Source organism: Microchirus variegatus, assembly GCF_963457635.1.
Source record: "Microchirus variegatus genome assembly, chromosome: 9".
Taxonomy (NCBI): domain Eukaryota; kingdom Metazoa; phylum Chordata; class Actinopteri; order Pleuronectiformes; family Soleidae; genus Microchirus; species Microchirus variegatus.
This window is the reverse complement of record NC_139810.1, coordinates 27,235,530-27,251,979: the sequence shown is the minus strand read 5'-3', so window position 1 is coordinate 27,251,979 and position 16,450 is coordinate 27,235,530. Positions and strand designations below refer to the sequence as shown.

Here is a 16,450-nt window from a genome sequence, read left to right as displayed (position 1 = left end):
TGTGACATGATTTATTTAGGATGGTGTTAAGGCCTCTCGGAGAGCCTCGCATCCTCGGCTGGCACTCCATCTCGGCTGACATCCTTTAGCCTCTTAAATTACTCATTCCCTCTCTCCTTTACTCTTTACCTCCCCCCTGTACATCACTGTCCTCTCTCATTCCCCGCTACAGGGCCGTTTAGTAGATTAAAAGAAACGAGCCAATCGGAGGTGACGACGGGCCGACTTCAGCCGACGTCGGCCAAGTTTACAGTTCTTACGGCGCTCTGGTGCTTTTTTGGCTCAGTCTCCGTGCTTTGTTTGTTGTTTATTATTGTGCCGCATAAGAAAAGCCCATTCTACTTCAGTGCTTGGGTTACATACTTTACTGTAAACGAGAGAAAATTAGCTTATCTATTAGCTGCTCCTCTCTTTCCCCTGCCTGTTTTCCTCGTTCGATGCTTCTGCTGTTGGCTCTGTGCTTATACATTCCTGCCGTCTCACCGGGGTTGGGCTGCATGTGTGTGTGTGTGTGTGTGGTGAACAGCTGTGGATAGAGACTGTGATGCGAGATAGTGATCAGAACACACTCGGGTCACACCCACAGGTAGAGACTTTACACAGGGATAGGCAGGCTTTGTTTGCTGTGTGTGTGTGTATGCGAGTGTGTTTTGTGTGTAACTGAAGTATATAACGACACATCTTCTCTACTTTGTTTACTTTTAAAAAAAAAAAAACAGCATCTGGAGAGGCCCCAATGTGAACTGTGTGGACAGCACTGGATACACCCCCCTCCACCACGCTGCCCTCAATGGACACAGGTAGATCAGTGATAAATAATCCATTCCAACTTATTAAATTAAGTGTTTTTGGTTTTTTTTCCCCAAATAGATTTTATAGATTTTTATTAAAACATAGAAGCAACATACAAGTGCTCTCTGTATTTATGAAGATATTAAAACAGGAAGGAAAATAAACCACCATCCAAACCAAAATTACTTCAGGTAGCTCATGACTGTCACATCAGTCATCTCTCATCCATGTATAGTGAAAGTAAATATAGAAATTGTACAAATTTACGAGACAATTAAAGGATGGGTGACGTTAAAAATAAATACATTCAATAAAAAGAGATAAACGATAACATTAAATTTAAAACGAAATAGTTTTGCAAAGTTGTAATTTGTAATAGTTGCAATTTCTCCTCAATCTGCTTCATTTCTGGAAAAACACCGGGCAACGTGCATTCATTTTCTGCCCATGAGCATAACTTTGATCATTTTTCAAATTTTTAATCAACTGGATCAATTGACTGGCTGAATGTTTTTGAATAAATATCTAATTGCGATTATTTCGACAGGAATCGCGATTGCAATATGAATTGCGATATCCGAGGGAACGGTCATTTTTACATCAGTCTCATTTGAAAAAACATTTCAAATGATTTCTTCAGTCTGGAGAATAATATGTGCATAGGATTAAAATTATATTATCACACATTTTGGCTTTGATAGATGTTTCACCTCCTGCTATTTGAAATTTGGAGGAGGCCGCGTTGCGATTTCAATCATACAATTTAGAGAGGGAAGTACAAGATACAAAATAGTAACCACTTGGGGATTTTTTGACTGTATTGTTACTGAGATTTGTGTTGTTGTGAAAAACCACTGTTTCTTTTCTCCCAGGTGAAAACTGTGCAAGTATAGCCACTTATTTCAGTATAAATGAGGCTTAAATATGGGATTTGGGGGAAATGTCTTTGTTACAGTCCCTCTCTTCATCGTCTGCATTAAACGAGCTCTTCCCCTTAAAGACAATTGTCCCATAGGGAATGAAGCTAAAGCTATTGATTGACTCTTAACACCGTTTAACGATGGGGGGGCTTTGGTTATTTATTAGTGCGGTTTACGCTCTTGCTGGTTTTTTTTCTGACCGTTCATGTTTCTTTTAAAAAAACGATCTGCAGCGAGGTGGTGGAGGCGCTGCTGAGAAACGAGGCCTTAACCAACATTGCTGACAACAAGGGCTGCTACCCTCTGCACCTGGCTGCGTGGAAGGGAGATGAACATATCGTCAAACTGCTCATTCACCAGGGACCTTCGCACCCTAGACTCAACGAACAGGTCTGACGCAGCATTTTCTCAATTTCTGCCTCGTTTCTGCTGTGTTTGCTTGTGCATACATGTATGCATTTATTTTTATTTCCAGTCTTCTTACAGTTCCTTTTTTTTGGTTTTTCACTCAATTTTAACTTGGGTGATAATATCATGAGTTGTGAAATGACGCCGGCACTGAAGTGATTTGATCTCGGTTTGCTTAAATTTTGTGTGGAAACGCATTAACACCTTTTTAAAATGAAGACATTTCAAACTGAGGTTCTCTTGTAATTAATTCATTGCTGTGCTAATGGTTTAGTCGGCACATAAAGTTGATCGTTTCTCCACATGGTAGGGCTTATTGTTAGCCGATTCTGTTCTCAGTATCTGTAGTGGACTGACGCTGGCCAAAATCATTTAATGGGATTAATTAGGCACAACACAATTTTTTCAATTTTCGATTAGCATTAGCGTAGCTAGCTGTTGTGACTGTCAGCCACGCTAATGCTAATTGTAGCCTCGCTAGCTTACCTTTGGAAACGGGTTCGCCGAGTTAACCCTCACTCACACCTCCCTGCTCCAGACAGTGCAGCTGCTGCTGATGAGACGCTGTCTGCCTGGTCTCAACAGCTAGCTACGCTAATGCTAATCAAAAATGTAAAAAAAATTGCATTGTGCCTCATGAGGTTGCACAGCGTTTGTTTTATGTTTGCCCTACGCTAATGCTAATCATAGCCTCGCTAGGTTACCTTTGGAAACGGGTTCACCAAGTTAGCCACAAAATAGTAGCATGCTAGTGATAAATAAATATGTGCTCGCGTATTGGTGAATGGACACTTCGTCTTTTTAGTATAACACCATGTTTTGCGGTGAACCGTGTGAAAATGTCTCACCCACCGTGAGGACAGCCTCTTCACTCCCACCTCCAGACAGCGCAGCTGCTGCTGATGAGCCGCTGCCTGCCTGGTGTAGCGTGATAAATCGGCTTAAGTGCAGCGTTATAAATCAGCAAAAACTTAAATCCTCCAAAAAATTTGAAAATCAAGGATGCACACCATCAGGCCATGCTCAACCCATATCTAAATTCTAAGGGCGATCTGACTAACGGTCAGCGAGATATGCCCGTCACAGACAGACACACAGACACACAGACACAACTTGCTTTGTAGATAGATATTGGAAAAGAAAATTAAAACTCAAGACGAGTCGTTTAAAAAACTTTAAAGAACACTTTGACACGTCGCTACTCACAGTCGACATGCTGTAAAGAAAAATATGTAATGTTAGTGAGGGCTGCAAATGTTATCTTTTTGAAATAACTGGTCATCGTTAATAAATTTGAGGTTGCAATATTGGCACAAAACAAGTGGTGACTCAAGCCATCCCTGATTTATTTTAGCAAAACTTTTACTTGTTTTGGCTTAAAAGTCTCTTACAGCATGACGTGATTTTTATTTGGACAGGAAGAGTGCATTAAACTCAGTGCATCATCGCTTTTCACCGCGGTGCTATGTGATACTATGCGAACGCTTTGACGCCACGCCTGTGTGAGAAAATGCTTGTTTGCTCAAACCATTTTAACTGTTTTAACTCATGTGTTTGATATTTTGTTTGGTTTGCTCACCTCACAGACTGCTCCTCCAGCATCATCTCATTTCTGTTTGGGTTGAGGAGAAATGACCCATTATGAGTAACATTACACTAATCCAAGATCCTCAGATTAAACCAGAAAAAGAAGAAGAAACGGTTGGAAAAAGCCTCTTGGTCTCATTTTGTGTCATTTCTCCATGCCTGTCCAATGACACCTGATTGTACATTAACTCAACTTTTGATTTTTTATTTCTGCATTTTGTTATCATCATTTGTTTGTTCATTGCTTGTCTGAACCAAAGCCATTGGCCTATCTTTTTCTTTCTCCCTCCCAGAGCTCTGTAGACCATAAAGAGTTCAAACGCTGTGGGCCCTTTGACCCCTATATTAATGCCAAGGTGTGTACACACGGTGCTGCTGCCGAAAAAACAACATCATTTCCTTTTACTTGCTGTGTTGGCTTGATGTGCTTGGTTTTGGTTTGCTGCTGCTGCTGCTGCTGCTGCTCACTGCTGCAGATATGGGGAGGCTTTTAATCCCACTGGCTATCATCAGTGCATCTCTGTCGTCTGGCTTTCCACTCATGTTTGCTCGTGATCTCCAAATTGTTACGTCAAATGACTCTGTATTACAGCATGCCCTCTACCACAGATGTTCATCTTTTTTGTGACATGCGATGCTACCTTTGTACCAGCAGGGTCAGGAATTATGAACCAGGTTTTGGCCAAAAATGCCCCAGAAAGTCATCAGCCATTAAGATTAGTTTAAACCTACCTCTACAGTGCTGCTGCTTACTATACAGTTTCATAATGATTACTAAATGGTTTTTCTGCTGAATAAGTATGTACAAGTAGACCTATTTCTGGATTAAAGGAAGTGGAGAAAACGTCCTAATACAGACTACTTGTCTCCAAAATGGAATGGTCTACAAAAAATGGTATGCTAAATTGATTTAGCAAATAACTTACAGTGGGAAGAAAAACCTGTAAGAGATTAAGTTTTAACGGAATAGAAAAAAGATTAAGAAACAAAATTTCAACTTCTGACGCTTTCTGACTCGCGGTAAGTTTCTGCCACTAGTTGGTCTTTTAGTCGAAACAAGAAGCAGCGTGGGATGATGGGAATTGTTGTCTCGGAGAGCTTTAAAGCTCCCATCGAGTGGTCCTATCGCACATAATATGTGAGTTATGGAGGTCTACTTACATACAATAACTTGTTTTCATGGTCAAAAACCTCCTAGTTGCTGGAAACGAGCCGATAGAAATCTCTCCTCACTGAAGCTCTCGTCAGCCGCGCCGTTTCACACTGAACTCTCACACCCGGAAGACATAACTGTGTTGTGATTGGCCAGCCAACGACAGCTTTCCCAACTGTCTTGGGACTGGCCAATACCTGGAAGTGACGTAATCGGCACGCCCGCTCTCAGAAGCGCAGCTCCCCCCTCTGGAACGGTGGATGCACTGCTACTCATTATCAAAACATTGTTTTAACAATGTTAAAAAATAGCTTCTTCACGACTCCCCACCACAGTCCCTTTTACGACTTTGACCCGGAGTCAGACCCAGGGTTAGAAGACACTGTCGCTCGTGAAAAACCTCCACAACGGACGTTCTTCTTCTTCTGAGGTTCAATGTACGCAACCGGATGTACCCGGACTAGTGCTAGAAGGAGGATCTGCTGTTCAGGAGAAATGCTGTTTACGTAATCGGACCGGGGTTTTTTTAGAAACCTCGCTGAGCCCGAGATTACAATACAACCCAGCGTTCTCAGCAGTGGCTGAACTGTTTGTTTTGAAACTTCAGGGCTTCATAAACGAGGTAATGGCGCAGATGCACACTAAAAAAACAGTGTGAATTGAAACTTCCGTTCTAGGTCCGCTTTAAGCAGCAGAACAGTACAACAATCCAAATAAGAGTCCATTACTTTGAATACAAACATGTATATAAATACATAAGAGTGATTCAAAAATGTTGGCTGACGTAAATTGTCGTTTATAGATGTTTTAATTCTGAAATATTACGTAGCATGTCTTTAACCCAACCATCATTGAATCCATCAGATGCTCATACTGAGAACAAACCAGAAGGTTGAATGCAGCTTTTACTCTTTATCTTTCATTTAGCTGGTGACCTTGTACATGTAGCACATAAGGATATTACTACAGGTTCCCTTACATTCCTGTTTCACTGCCGTACCGTTAGATACACATACGAAGGGGAATCCCCGCTCGCAGCCCGTCTTCACGAGTGCGATGCCAGTGTGAGGCAACACTGCAGAGCTGACAGTGTCACTGTGCCTCTCACAGTTAGAGCGGTGAGAAGTGTGAACGTGCACGTGTGATTTTGACTGCAGAGCTGGAAACTCACCCGGGCCGGCGCTAAAAGTCGCAGAGACTATTTTTGTGCATGTCACATTTTCTCCCGAGACGAATCGCGAGGCAAACTTTCAAGTACACTGACATTTTATTATCAGGGTGTGAGTTGACTGCATTTTTTTTTCTTACTTTGTCTTAAATCCATCACATACACAAAAAAAAAAAGGAGTAGGTTAAGTTTATGGGTGATGTGACCTAATGCAAACACTACCTGGCAACCATGATTCCTGGTTATAAATAAATAAATATATGATAAAAACATGGACGTGGCAGCGTTGACTCTGGCCCTGGTCATGGCTGATGGCGTCATGTGACTGAGTGGGCGGGGTGCACTCGTGCCTTCCCTCTCATCGCACCCCAGGAGCAGAGAGGATGGGAGCGTTTCAGCGCACCAGTCTCTTTGCATCAGCATCAAAGACGAGACGTCCGTGCTATGCATTTCTGTGCGAGTGTGGAAATGGGAGAATTGGCCCCTCCTCCTCCTCGTCCTCCTCCTCCTCCTCCTGCTGCTGCTGCTGCCAGTTTGTGCCTCTGAGCTTGCGTTGCCGATGAGAAGAAGAGGGGCGGGATGTTGTCATAGTAACAGTGTCACGGCTTATTGGTTGTACAGTGCGTAGTGGTGGTGGTGGTGGTGTTTGTGCAGCGTAAAACTATAGCCAGACATGAAAGGTGTGTGATGAGGCTTGAAAGGCTGGAAGAATTGGGGGCATCCACTGGTCCCCGTTGAGGCACATTAAGGGAATTGGACTGGACTCGGTCCAGTTCTGAGCCTGGTCCAGTCAGTCAGATTAATGTTTTGTGCATCACACCTCTCTGCTGTCTCTCCTTGATCGTGTCCTTGGTGGGTTAGTAACTTTAGATGTTTCAAAGGCGTCGTGAAGAAGGAATTGACAACTTATCACATGATATTGAGCCTGCTTCACAGATTCATTCACAGATTCAATAGATGCAATATATTGTGATTTTTGTGACCTTTATTATATAATTCCCTAAAACAACTCACATCTGGACATACAGGAATCGTGGTTCCACACAAAACGGCTTGTTTTTATGTTTTATTTGACCTAATTGTTGTTGATTATCATATTTCCAGTTTACCACTCTATAATAAGATGTGGCCCCTTGGTTTACTCTGACTCGTCTCATGCTACCTTTCACTCGGGCTTCATTTTTTTCTATATAGGTCACATGTCTTTTACAATATGTGTTTAGATGAGATCCTCAGACTCGAGAGATGAGCTCTAACAGCTGCATCATGCCCTGCAAAAACTGAAGCTCCAGAAAAGACAAATAATATAGTAAAAAAAAAAGGGTGAACCCATGGATGGATCGTGTGTCTTCCCGTCTGACTGCAGTGTCTCAGAGCACCGAGTGACGGAGTGAAAGTTTCTGACGGCAGCAGCAGAAGTAATTTCTGTGGACACGGTCGCCTCATTATCAAGTGGAGCAGAGTTTTCCTTCCTTCCTCAAGGCACATTTGTTCGCTCTCTGCCAGTATGCTCATTTATCCCCTCCGTGTGTCACGTCAGTGTCCAGGTCTTCCCTCATCATCTGCTTTGTGCCTTCTGCTTGTCCAACCTGAAATATTGTGCCAAGGAAATGGCTGCAGAGTAATGTCTGAGAAGCACCTGAGGGACGGACGTGTCCTTCACGAATAAAAACAAACCATGATGGTGTGATCATCGAGCCTTAATATTTGCACATTTCAAGCATCTTCTTTTGTAAGTTGCAGCCGATAGAGCTCAGAACATCAAGTTCACGGTGGCAGGAAAGGCGTCTGCAGAAATGACCAGTGCCAGTGTGAAGCTGTCAGAGTCCCCCGTCCACTTAAAATGCACCGACGGTGAGCAAACTATCGCAGAACATGGCGGTCTGAATATATTCTGAGCCGTATAATGCCCTCTGCTTCTTTTCACCAGTATGGAAACAGCCAGAGTGGACATTATTCCAGGTCTGTTGTATTCCGACTTGCTCACCTTCCTTCTCGATAAGAGAACTTTCACTCGTCCCACCTTCGAGAACGCGTTCGGAATTAATGCATGTAAAATAAACAAGATATTAAAGGGGACATATTATGCAAAATCCTCTTTTTAATCATTTAAATATTTATATTTGGGACTCTGGAGGCCCTATGAGTAAGCAAAGTGTGGAAAAAAGATGACCCAGTCATGTTTTTGTGGTCCGCTTCAGTCTAAGTACAGGAGATAAAAAACGCGATGTTGACTTCCGCACTCATTGCTACGTCACAATGAGACATTCCTAGAACTGTTGTCTTGTGGAGCTCCGCTTTGTTGCTAAAAAAACGCGAGAATGCAGGCGAGGGCAATAGTATCTGGAAGAGCAGAAGTCCGCAAAGTCTTCTATTCTTGGCTCCACAGTGCAGCACAGAGTTCTACACAAACTTCCAGCCTCAGAGGATTTACGTGTCCAGTAGATACATTTTATTTATGGCGGCAATGTGCCGGCTAGAGTCTGCAGATGATATATATGTTCCAAATGCTAACTGCTGTTAGCTGCCGGAGCCTCAGTGACGCTGACGTAGTTTCCTGTGTCATTTGCATTTAAAGAGACAGGCACTCGAAAGCGAGGGCTGTTTTGGCAGAGTGATTGAACTGCTGTGGTGCTTCATCCTTATGGTATTTTGACCAATGCATGTCACAGACATGTTCATTAGGACACCAGGGAAATAGGTTAACTTGCAGAAATAGTATAGTATAATATGTCTACTGTAAAGCTGGACAAAAGTGTTGGACACGTGCAGAATCTGTTGCCTGTAGGTCTTCTGTGATCCAACTCTGTTGTCTCTCAGGATGTTTCAGTATCTCGTAAAAATATTCTCCTCTGTTTTTGCATTCTGGGGAGCAAGCAGCTTCACTTTTTATGAATTCACACCTACAAAAGAGTCAAGTTGTGTGACATACTATATTATCTGCTATATATTCTGCCGCTGATATATACGTCTATGCGGCTTCCTGCCAAAATGGCACCGTCTTGTGTGTTGGCACGGCAAGGATTGCGTGATGTCAGCTTCTGGAGCTCTATTGGTGCTGCAGGGGAAGAGATGCAGAAGCAGAGCTGGCATCTGCTGTAAATTGCCTTGTTTGTGAAGTAGCATTTGGAAAGTGTGCGCCGTTTAATGAATCCATCCATTAGCTACTGCAGTGTTTCTTTGAGGGTTACCGGACCAAGTGGAATGTTGAAAATAAAAATTGATCTTTCCTGTAAAAAAAAAAAAAAAAAAAGAGAGAGGAAGAAGAAATTCAGTAGAGTTATAATCTATGGCAGGAAGCCAGTCGGTCATTTCATTACAGTACAGTTTATTGTGGAATACGTGACGGTGCCCAAGTAAAAATCCATAATTAGAGTTGGCGTATGGAGTTTAATGGTTTCTCTTCATCATTGAATGCAAAGAACACCGGGCACTCAGACTGAGCACTTACAGGCCTCTTTGACAAATGTGGAGAAACGCACACATGTAAATTATTTAGTGCCGGGCACGTTAACGCCGTCAAAGTTAAACGCATGGCGCGTTTCCATGACGACCGACCGGAAAAAGACGTGTGTGGTGACGTCAATTGTTAAAGTGACGCAGTTTTTTGTGCCACGGCAACGGAGTCCAGACACGTTTACCAGTTAGCTGTGTTAGCTCCTTTAGCGCCGCTAGCGTACTGCGTATGTGCCTCTGTTTTTAAACTTTAGCGTTACTTTAGAGACTCATTTTAACAATCGGGAGTCACGTAAAAACAACGTCACACGCGTCTTTTTCCGGTCAGTCGTCATGGAAACTAACTTCAACGCTGTTGACGTGCCCAGCACTAAAATTGATACAAGGTAGCAAACAAAATATTTTTTTTGCATTATTATTTTTTTTGTAATGTCAGATGGCCTAAAATACTCACGTTAACACACCTAGCGCACCAAATGGTGCTCGGCACTAAAATTGATACAAGGTAGCAAACAAAATTCAGACCTCAGATGTTATCAAATGTAATCGACCAAGCTCCACACGACTTATTCTGTGTTTTATCAGTATAGTGGCGTTTGGATCCCGTGTCGCCCGGCGACATTCCCACGCCGCAGTGAACGATTAAAGTGAAGACATACGCGCTGTTAGTGTGACCGTTTTCAGATGAAGGACGCAGAATACACATAATATTCCAAATTTTAAATAGACTAAATACAGGCAGAACAATAACATCAACAATACAAATTACCAGAAGTTGCACACTGCTGCTTTAATTCCCCATATTTAACATTTACAGGGAGCATATAAACATTTCATAAAGTGGTTGTAAACACATTAAAGTGATTGTTGATTTTATAAAGAACCCATAAGTGGACTTTGTGTGTGGGACACAGATAGTGAATGATGATACGAACGCAAATATGTTCAGCTCATAAACACATACACACACAGAGAGATGTTGACATCTTAGACGTGTTTTTAGGATATTACTCTGCATATGTGTCCCACGAATATCAACACACTCGTGGGATTTCACATCGTGACAGTGGGCGGCGTAGCGAGGATGGGCAGCTCTTTGGCACACCAGTCACAACAGCTGCTCTGCTCACCACCACCAGGGGCGAGGACGGCGTAAAACTGCCGCCTCGCTCTGCCGCTGCTGCCAGCCGAGGCAGCGCGTCACGTGACGGAGGTCGCTCGTCAAACCGCGTTACCGTCTCCGCGCTCCAGGTTGTGAGAACTAGGACATCCTTCATCGTTCGCTCCGCTGTCAGATAATTCTGCAGCACGGAAACACAACGCAGCCTAAATCTCCAGATGTTCCCAGTTAGGGCAGATTTTATCAATCAGCAGCAGACTCCAGTGAAGATCCTAATCTCCTGCACAGAGGTCTAAATCAGGATGCGGTTGCATGCAGCAGCGTCACCGTAAAGACAGGATTTCCACAAAAAATGTGCACAGTCCAGGAAGTCTTAGCTGTTACAGTAAGGACTGTAATCTCCCTTTCAGCACGGCCGCCAGTCACTGGCGTCATTCTGCCAGATAGACTTCAGAGGAGGCCTCGTCATCACATGATTGTTTGACTGCTCACGTGCCCTTTTTATCTTTAAGAACGATGCTTTAACAATGTTTTAAAGTGGAATTTTCTTTCTAGCGCTTTTTTTTTTTTTTACACCTATTGTCACATTTCTACTTCTTAAAGAAAAAACCCCTCACTAAACTAAATGTTTCCACCTATTGATTTTTAAAGCTGAAGTCTACGCTTAACTTAAAATGACCTGCAACACTTTACAGTAACGAGATATTTTTTTTAATTAGGGAAGTAACAGAATGCTAAGATCATCTTATTTCTATTATAATCGACAACATCTTGGCAGTAAAAACAGAACATGTCTGTGGGACACAAACACACACATGTATATATATATATGCGTGTGTGTGTGTGTGTATATGTATATATATATATGTGTACGTGTGTATATGTGTGTATATATATATATATATGCATGTATAAGTTCATATGAAAGTTCTAAGTATTTTTATTGTAACTAGTTCTAGGGCAAAATTGTGATTACGCAGATGTGAGATTTAAAAGACAGCTAAACGAAATTGAAAATGGAAGTATAAACGGGGAAGATCCTCTGATTGAAGTGTGAAACTCTTTCCCTGGATCAGATGACCTGGTTTACTTCCTAGTAAAGTTTATTTCTCTTTCTTTTTTTCTTCTTCTTCTTTTTCCTGGTTCACTTAAGTTCAACCAATAAAAGTGTTGTGCATTTTTTTCCTTTACCAGCCTCTTTACTTCCTCCTTTGACAGGCAGATGTCCCTTTTTGTGTCCGTAAGCTCCGCCTCTGCTCACTTCTGTCTACGTCGTGCTGTGACCTGCTTTTGTCAGTCTTATTAGTCTCTCTGTCTCTTTCTCTTAAATGTAGAGGAGATACCTGCTGAACCCCATGTGGAGCCAGCTATTTGTGAACTGGGTGAAAATGTCAACTTTCACCCCGACTAAAACTACTCTGTGCCACAGCCGGTTTGTGTGTGTGTCTCTATGACTCTGGAATGACCGACTCTTGGAGCATGTGCTTCCACAATGACTGGCATCTTCTGCCCCACCCGTCCACACACGGGGGTTTAAAACGAGCCAAAATTCAAGATTCATACGTTACACCTTCAGTGATCGACACGTTCTCCTTAAGAGAAAGAATCAGGGTGGTGTTGTCACTTTTTTTTTTCTTGGAGCTTTCTGCTTCTCCACCTTATCCACATTGTCTGTATTTATCAAAGAGACTATTCCCATGATATCATCTCCAGGTCAGCTCCTGTAGTTGAAGAGTCTGCCCCCTGCTGGCTCTTCATGGTGGAGTTCATCCACAGTGCTGAAGGCTTCTCAGGGCAGTTTGTTGTCATTGATCGATCTGATTTAGGGCCGTGGTTCCTCTGGTGGTACTCGGAGTAGTCGCCACTTACTGAGTTTGTGTTTTTTTAATTGCTGCTCTTTTAACTTGCCTGTTCACGTTTTCCTGTATAGATTAGGTTTTTCTCACCTTTGATCTGAACTACTTGTCCTCAGATTCAGCCATTTATTTACTGTCTGCCTGCTGATGAGAGATTTATGTTATAATATTATGTAACACGTTGCTCACTCATCTCTTCCCATGAACAGTTTGACACACGTCAAATCTCCTGTGAATTGATTTTTGGCTATACATTTATTAACGACATACGACAACGACATATATATACACATATATGTATGTGTATACATGTATGTGTATGTATTTGTATATGTATGTATATTATATATATGTATGTATATATGTGTGTACGATTAAGATTAAGATTAAGAACCCTTTAAGTCCCGCAAGGGGAAATTCAATTCTGCAGTGAGTTAGTGAACACACACAGCACACAGTGAGGTGGAGAACATGCTAACCCAGCGCAGTGAGCTGCCATGCTAGTGAGCGGCGCTCGGGGAGCAGTGAGGGGGTTAAGTGCCTTGCTCAACAGCACTTCAGCTGCGGACTGGTCGGGGATTGAACCGGCTATTCTCCACCTGTCTCCGTTAGCGCCCCGTCGGCCCAGTGCTTTGTGCCATGTCCTCATTAGTCCATGCATGTCTTCCAGTCCTTCACTCGAGAACCCTATTCTGCCAGATATTCCCACAGGCCTCACTATGTGCTTTCCTCTTTTAATCTACTAATGTGGTTGGGGTTCTATTTACTGATTGATGATGACTCCAATGAGTCACCTACCTTCTCACTCACTCACTCATGGTGGAGTGTCCCTTCCTTTCTGTTCTCCTTTATTACATCTATTTATTACTTTGTTTGCTGCGTTTCTGTTACCGTTCCCCCACCCCCACCCCCCCCACCGTGTCTCACTCGTTTCTCTGCCCCTCAAAACAGAACAATGACAACGAGACACCGCTGCACTGTGCCGCCCAGTACGGCCACTTCCAGGTGGTGCGGCTGCTGCTGGAGGAGCTCACGGACCCGACCATGAGGAACAACAAGTTTGAGACGCCGCTGGACCTGGCGGCGCTCTACGGTCGCCTGGAGGTGGTCAAGCTGCTCCTCACCGCTCACCCCAACCTCCTGAGCTGCAACACCAAGAAACACACACCTCTGCACCTGGCGTCACGGAACGGACACCTCTCTGTGGTGCAGGTGCTGCTGGACGCTGGCATGGACATCAACTATGAGGTCTGTTTTAGGCTAAAATACATACAAACATTTGGGGTCACCTACACATTTTTTGTTGTGTTTTCCATTAAAAGTCACACTTTTATTCATCAAGAGTTGCAAAATGAATAGAAAATATAGTCGAGACATTGACAAGATTAGAAATAATGATTTTTATTCAAAATAATAATTTTGTCCTCTGGTCAAAGAACCAGCAAATCTGTTTTCAGCTGTGCTAACATCATTGCACAAGGGTTTTCAAGGGTTTTCTTATCATCCAATAGCCTTCTAACACCATTAGCAAACACAATGTACCATTAGAACACTGGAGGGATGGTTGCTGGAAATGGGCCTCATATATTGAATTAAAATTGCAATATTGCATATTGCATTAAAATCCAGACGTTTGCAGCTAGAATAGTCGTTTACCACTTCAACAATGTATAGTGTATTCTGATTCATTTAATGTTATATTCATTGAAAAAAAAAAAGTTATTTTCCTTCAAAAATAAGGACATTTCTAAGTGACCCCAAACTTTTGAACGGTAGTGTACATCCTGATTGGTCTGAAAAGGTCCTCAGATCCGATCGCAAAAACCATATTTATAGGTGTTTTGAGGTGAGGTCACATGATATTTTTCATTTTCTTCAAGGTAAACATATTTCATGTTACAGCAGCTCGAGTAGAGCATTGATTCATGTGAGCGTCTGTCTCTCTCATAAGAGACACATACATGCACCGAAATGCTACATACAGACACATGTCTACTGTGCCCTTTAATGCCTGGTGTGAACACTCTGAATGCGATCGGATCACAGAGGACAGATGTTAGTACCACGTCTGAACGGGGCCTTGGTCTACGTCATTTCACCACGCATGTGAACCTCAAAGCCGAAGTGTTTCTTAATGTACTGTAATGGGTAACACTTTGTTGGGTAACTTAATCAGTTCTCGCAGTACTTCCTCTCCCTACTTCCTACTTAAGCTACGAGGTTAAATATAAAACTCTTAAGCTCTCAGTTTGCAAAAGGCACTGGTGTGTGTGGTATCTAAGCAGAACCAGCCTCGCTCCCACTGACACTGATGCATCAAGCTGTGCCTTCCACCTGACTGGAGATACTCCCCCTTTGTCCTACTTTCCCCTGAATCAAGGTTGGCACATCTATCCAGTGTCCTTTAGGTGCTGCACTCTGCAGGTTTCAGTTAGAATGGCTCTCTGAACTGGAAAATTATGCAGTTTGATTCCTGGACCACATCATATTTAGCAGAGAACGTGGACCAGGTGGTGGACATAAGTCACACTAACACACAAACCTGAAATGACCGCGAGGAAACCAGACTGTTAAGCGAAGCCTGACTCGTATACACGACTGTTCAAAAGTTTGGGCTCACTTAGACATGTCCTTAGTTCTGAAGGTTAATGTGGTAAACGACTATTCCAGCTGCAAATGTCTGTTTTTAATTTTTTGGTGTATAGAGGCCCATTTCCAGTGTTCTAATGGTACATTGTGTTTGCTAATTGCGTTAGAAGACTATTGGATGATGAGAAAACCCTTGTGCAATGATGTTAGCACAGCTGAAAACCGTTTTGCTGGTTCTTTGACGAAAGGGCAAAATTATTATTTTGAATACAAAAATCATTATTTCTAATCTTGTCAATGTCTTATGACTGTATTTTCTATTCATTTTGCAACTCTTTTGATGAATTAAAATGTGACTTTTAATGGAAAACACAAAACAATAAAAATTGCATAGGTGACCCCAAACTTTTGAACGGTAGTGTATTTAACGTAGAAAAAACAGTAAAAGAAAGGTGTGGTTTATGATTTATTTTAAACCTCTCTGTGCTATGTTCCTCTTACTCTTTAAACTTCTTGTTTCCTTTTCTGCTTAGACGGAGAAAGGCAGCGCCCTCCACGAAGCGGCCTTATTTGGCAAGAGGGATGTGGTTCAGAAACTTCTCAGTGCAGGTCTGACCTCAGTGCCATGCAATCGACATTTTAAAAAAAATAAAAAAAACATTAACACGTGACACTTGGTACTGGTGTGTTGTCATTTTCCAGGTATCGATGTAAACATTGTCGACCGGAAGGGCCTGGCAGCGCTGGACACTGTCAAGGACATGCCCTCCCAGAAGAGCCGAGAGATCGCCGCTCTCATCTTAGGTAAAGTTCTCGATGCAAAAGTGGCGAGCTTTTGCGAAAAAAATAAAATAAAAATAAAAGGTTTTGTTTCGATTTCACTTTTTGTAGCTGTGACACAATCTCCTGTTTTGACTCTTTGCAGGTCACATGACTGGAAAAGCCCCCGTGATTGACCTGCCCCCACCGCCTCCCCCTCCATGTCAGGAGAGTCCCAGCCCACGGAAAAAAGGTCAGATGTCCCAACTTAGAAAAGTTTGGTGATAAAAGAGGAAGCACTGGACACACTATGGACTACATTATTGTGTCCTGTGTTGCAGGTGATCTGGAGAAGGTGACCGAGTTGATCTCGGGGCTGGCCCCGGGGCCCGAGGAGGAGAGCCCGTACGAGGCTCTGTTTGAGGCCACCTCGTGCCACTCGCTGGACAGCCTCACCAGCGGCAAATCCTCCGACAGAGACTCTGGACGGCCGGACAGTGACGCCGGCAAGGTCAGCAGAAGTCGACACGCGCCGACTTAACGCGCTGACACATGCTACACAGCAGAATGAAAAGCTTCACCATATGCTTTAAACGAGAGATGAAATCCAACAACTCCCACTAGAGGGTGATAGCGGTCCTC

General features: G+C 42.9%; 1 protein-coding gene across 1 annotated transcript in view; it reads left to right on the top strand.

The window, feature by feature from the left end:
- LOC310931945 (ankyrin repeat and SAM domain-containing protein 1A) overlaps window positions 1-16,450 on the top strand; it is a gene marked incomplete at its 5' end in the record, with an annotated part of 73,245 nt that overhangs the window by 14,928 nt on the left and 41,867 nt on the right. The window contains 8 exons of the mRNA XM_083895191.1: window positions 720-800; window positions 1,946-2,102; window positions 4,001-4,063; window positions 13,412-13,708; window positions 15,583-15,658; window positions 15,752-15,853; window positions 15,975-16,061; window positions 16,150-16,319. Of these exons, the coding sequence (XP_083751317.1) occupies window positions 720-800; window positions 1,946-2,102; window positions 4,001-4,063; window positions 13,412-13,708; window positions 15,583-15,658; window positions 15,752-15,853; window positions 15,975-16,061; window positions 16,150-16,319 (1,033 nt within the window). The remainder of the gene's footprint in view (window positions 1-719; window positions 801-1,945; window positions 2,103-4,000; window positions 4,064-13,411; window positions 13,709-15,582; window positions 15,659-15,751; window positions 15,854-15,974; window positions 16,062-16,149; window positions 16,320-16,450) is intronic.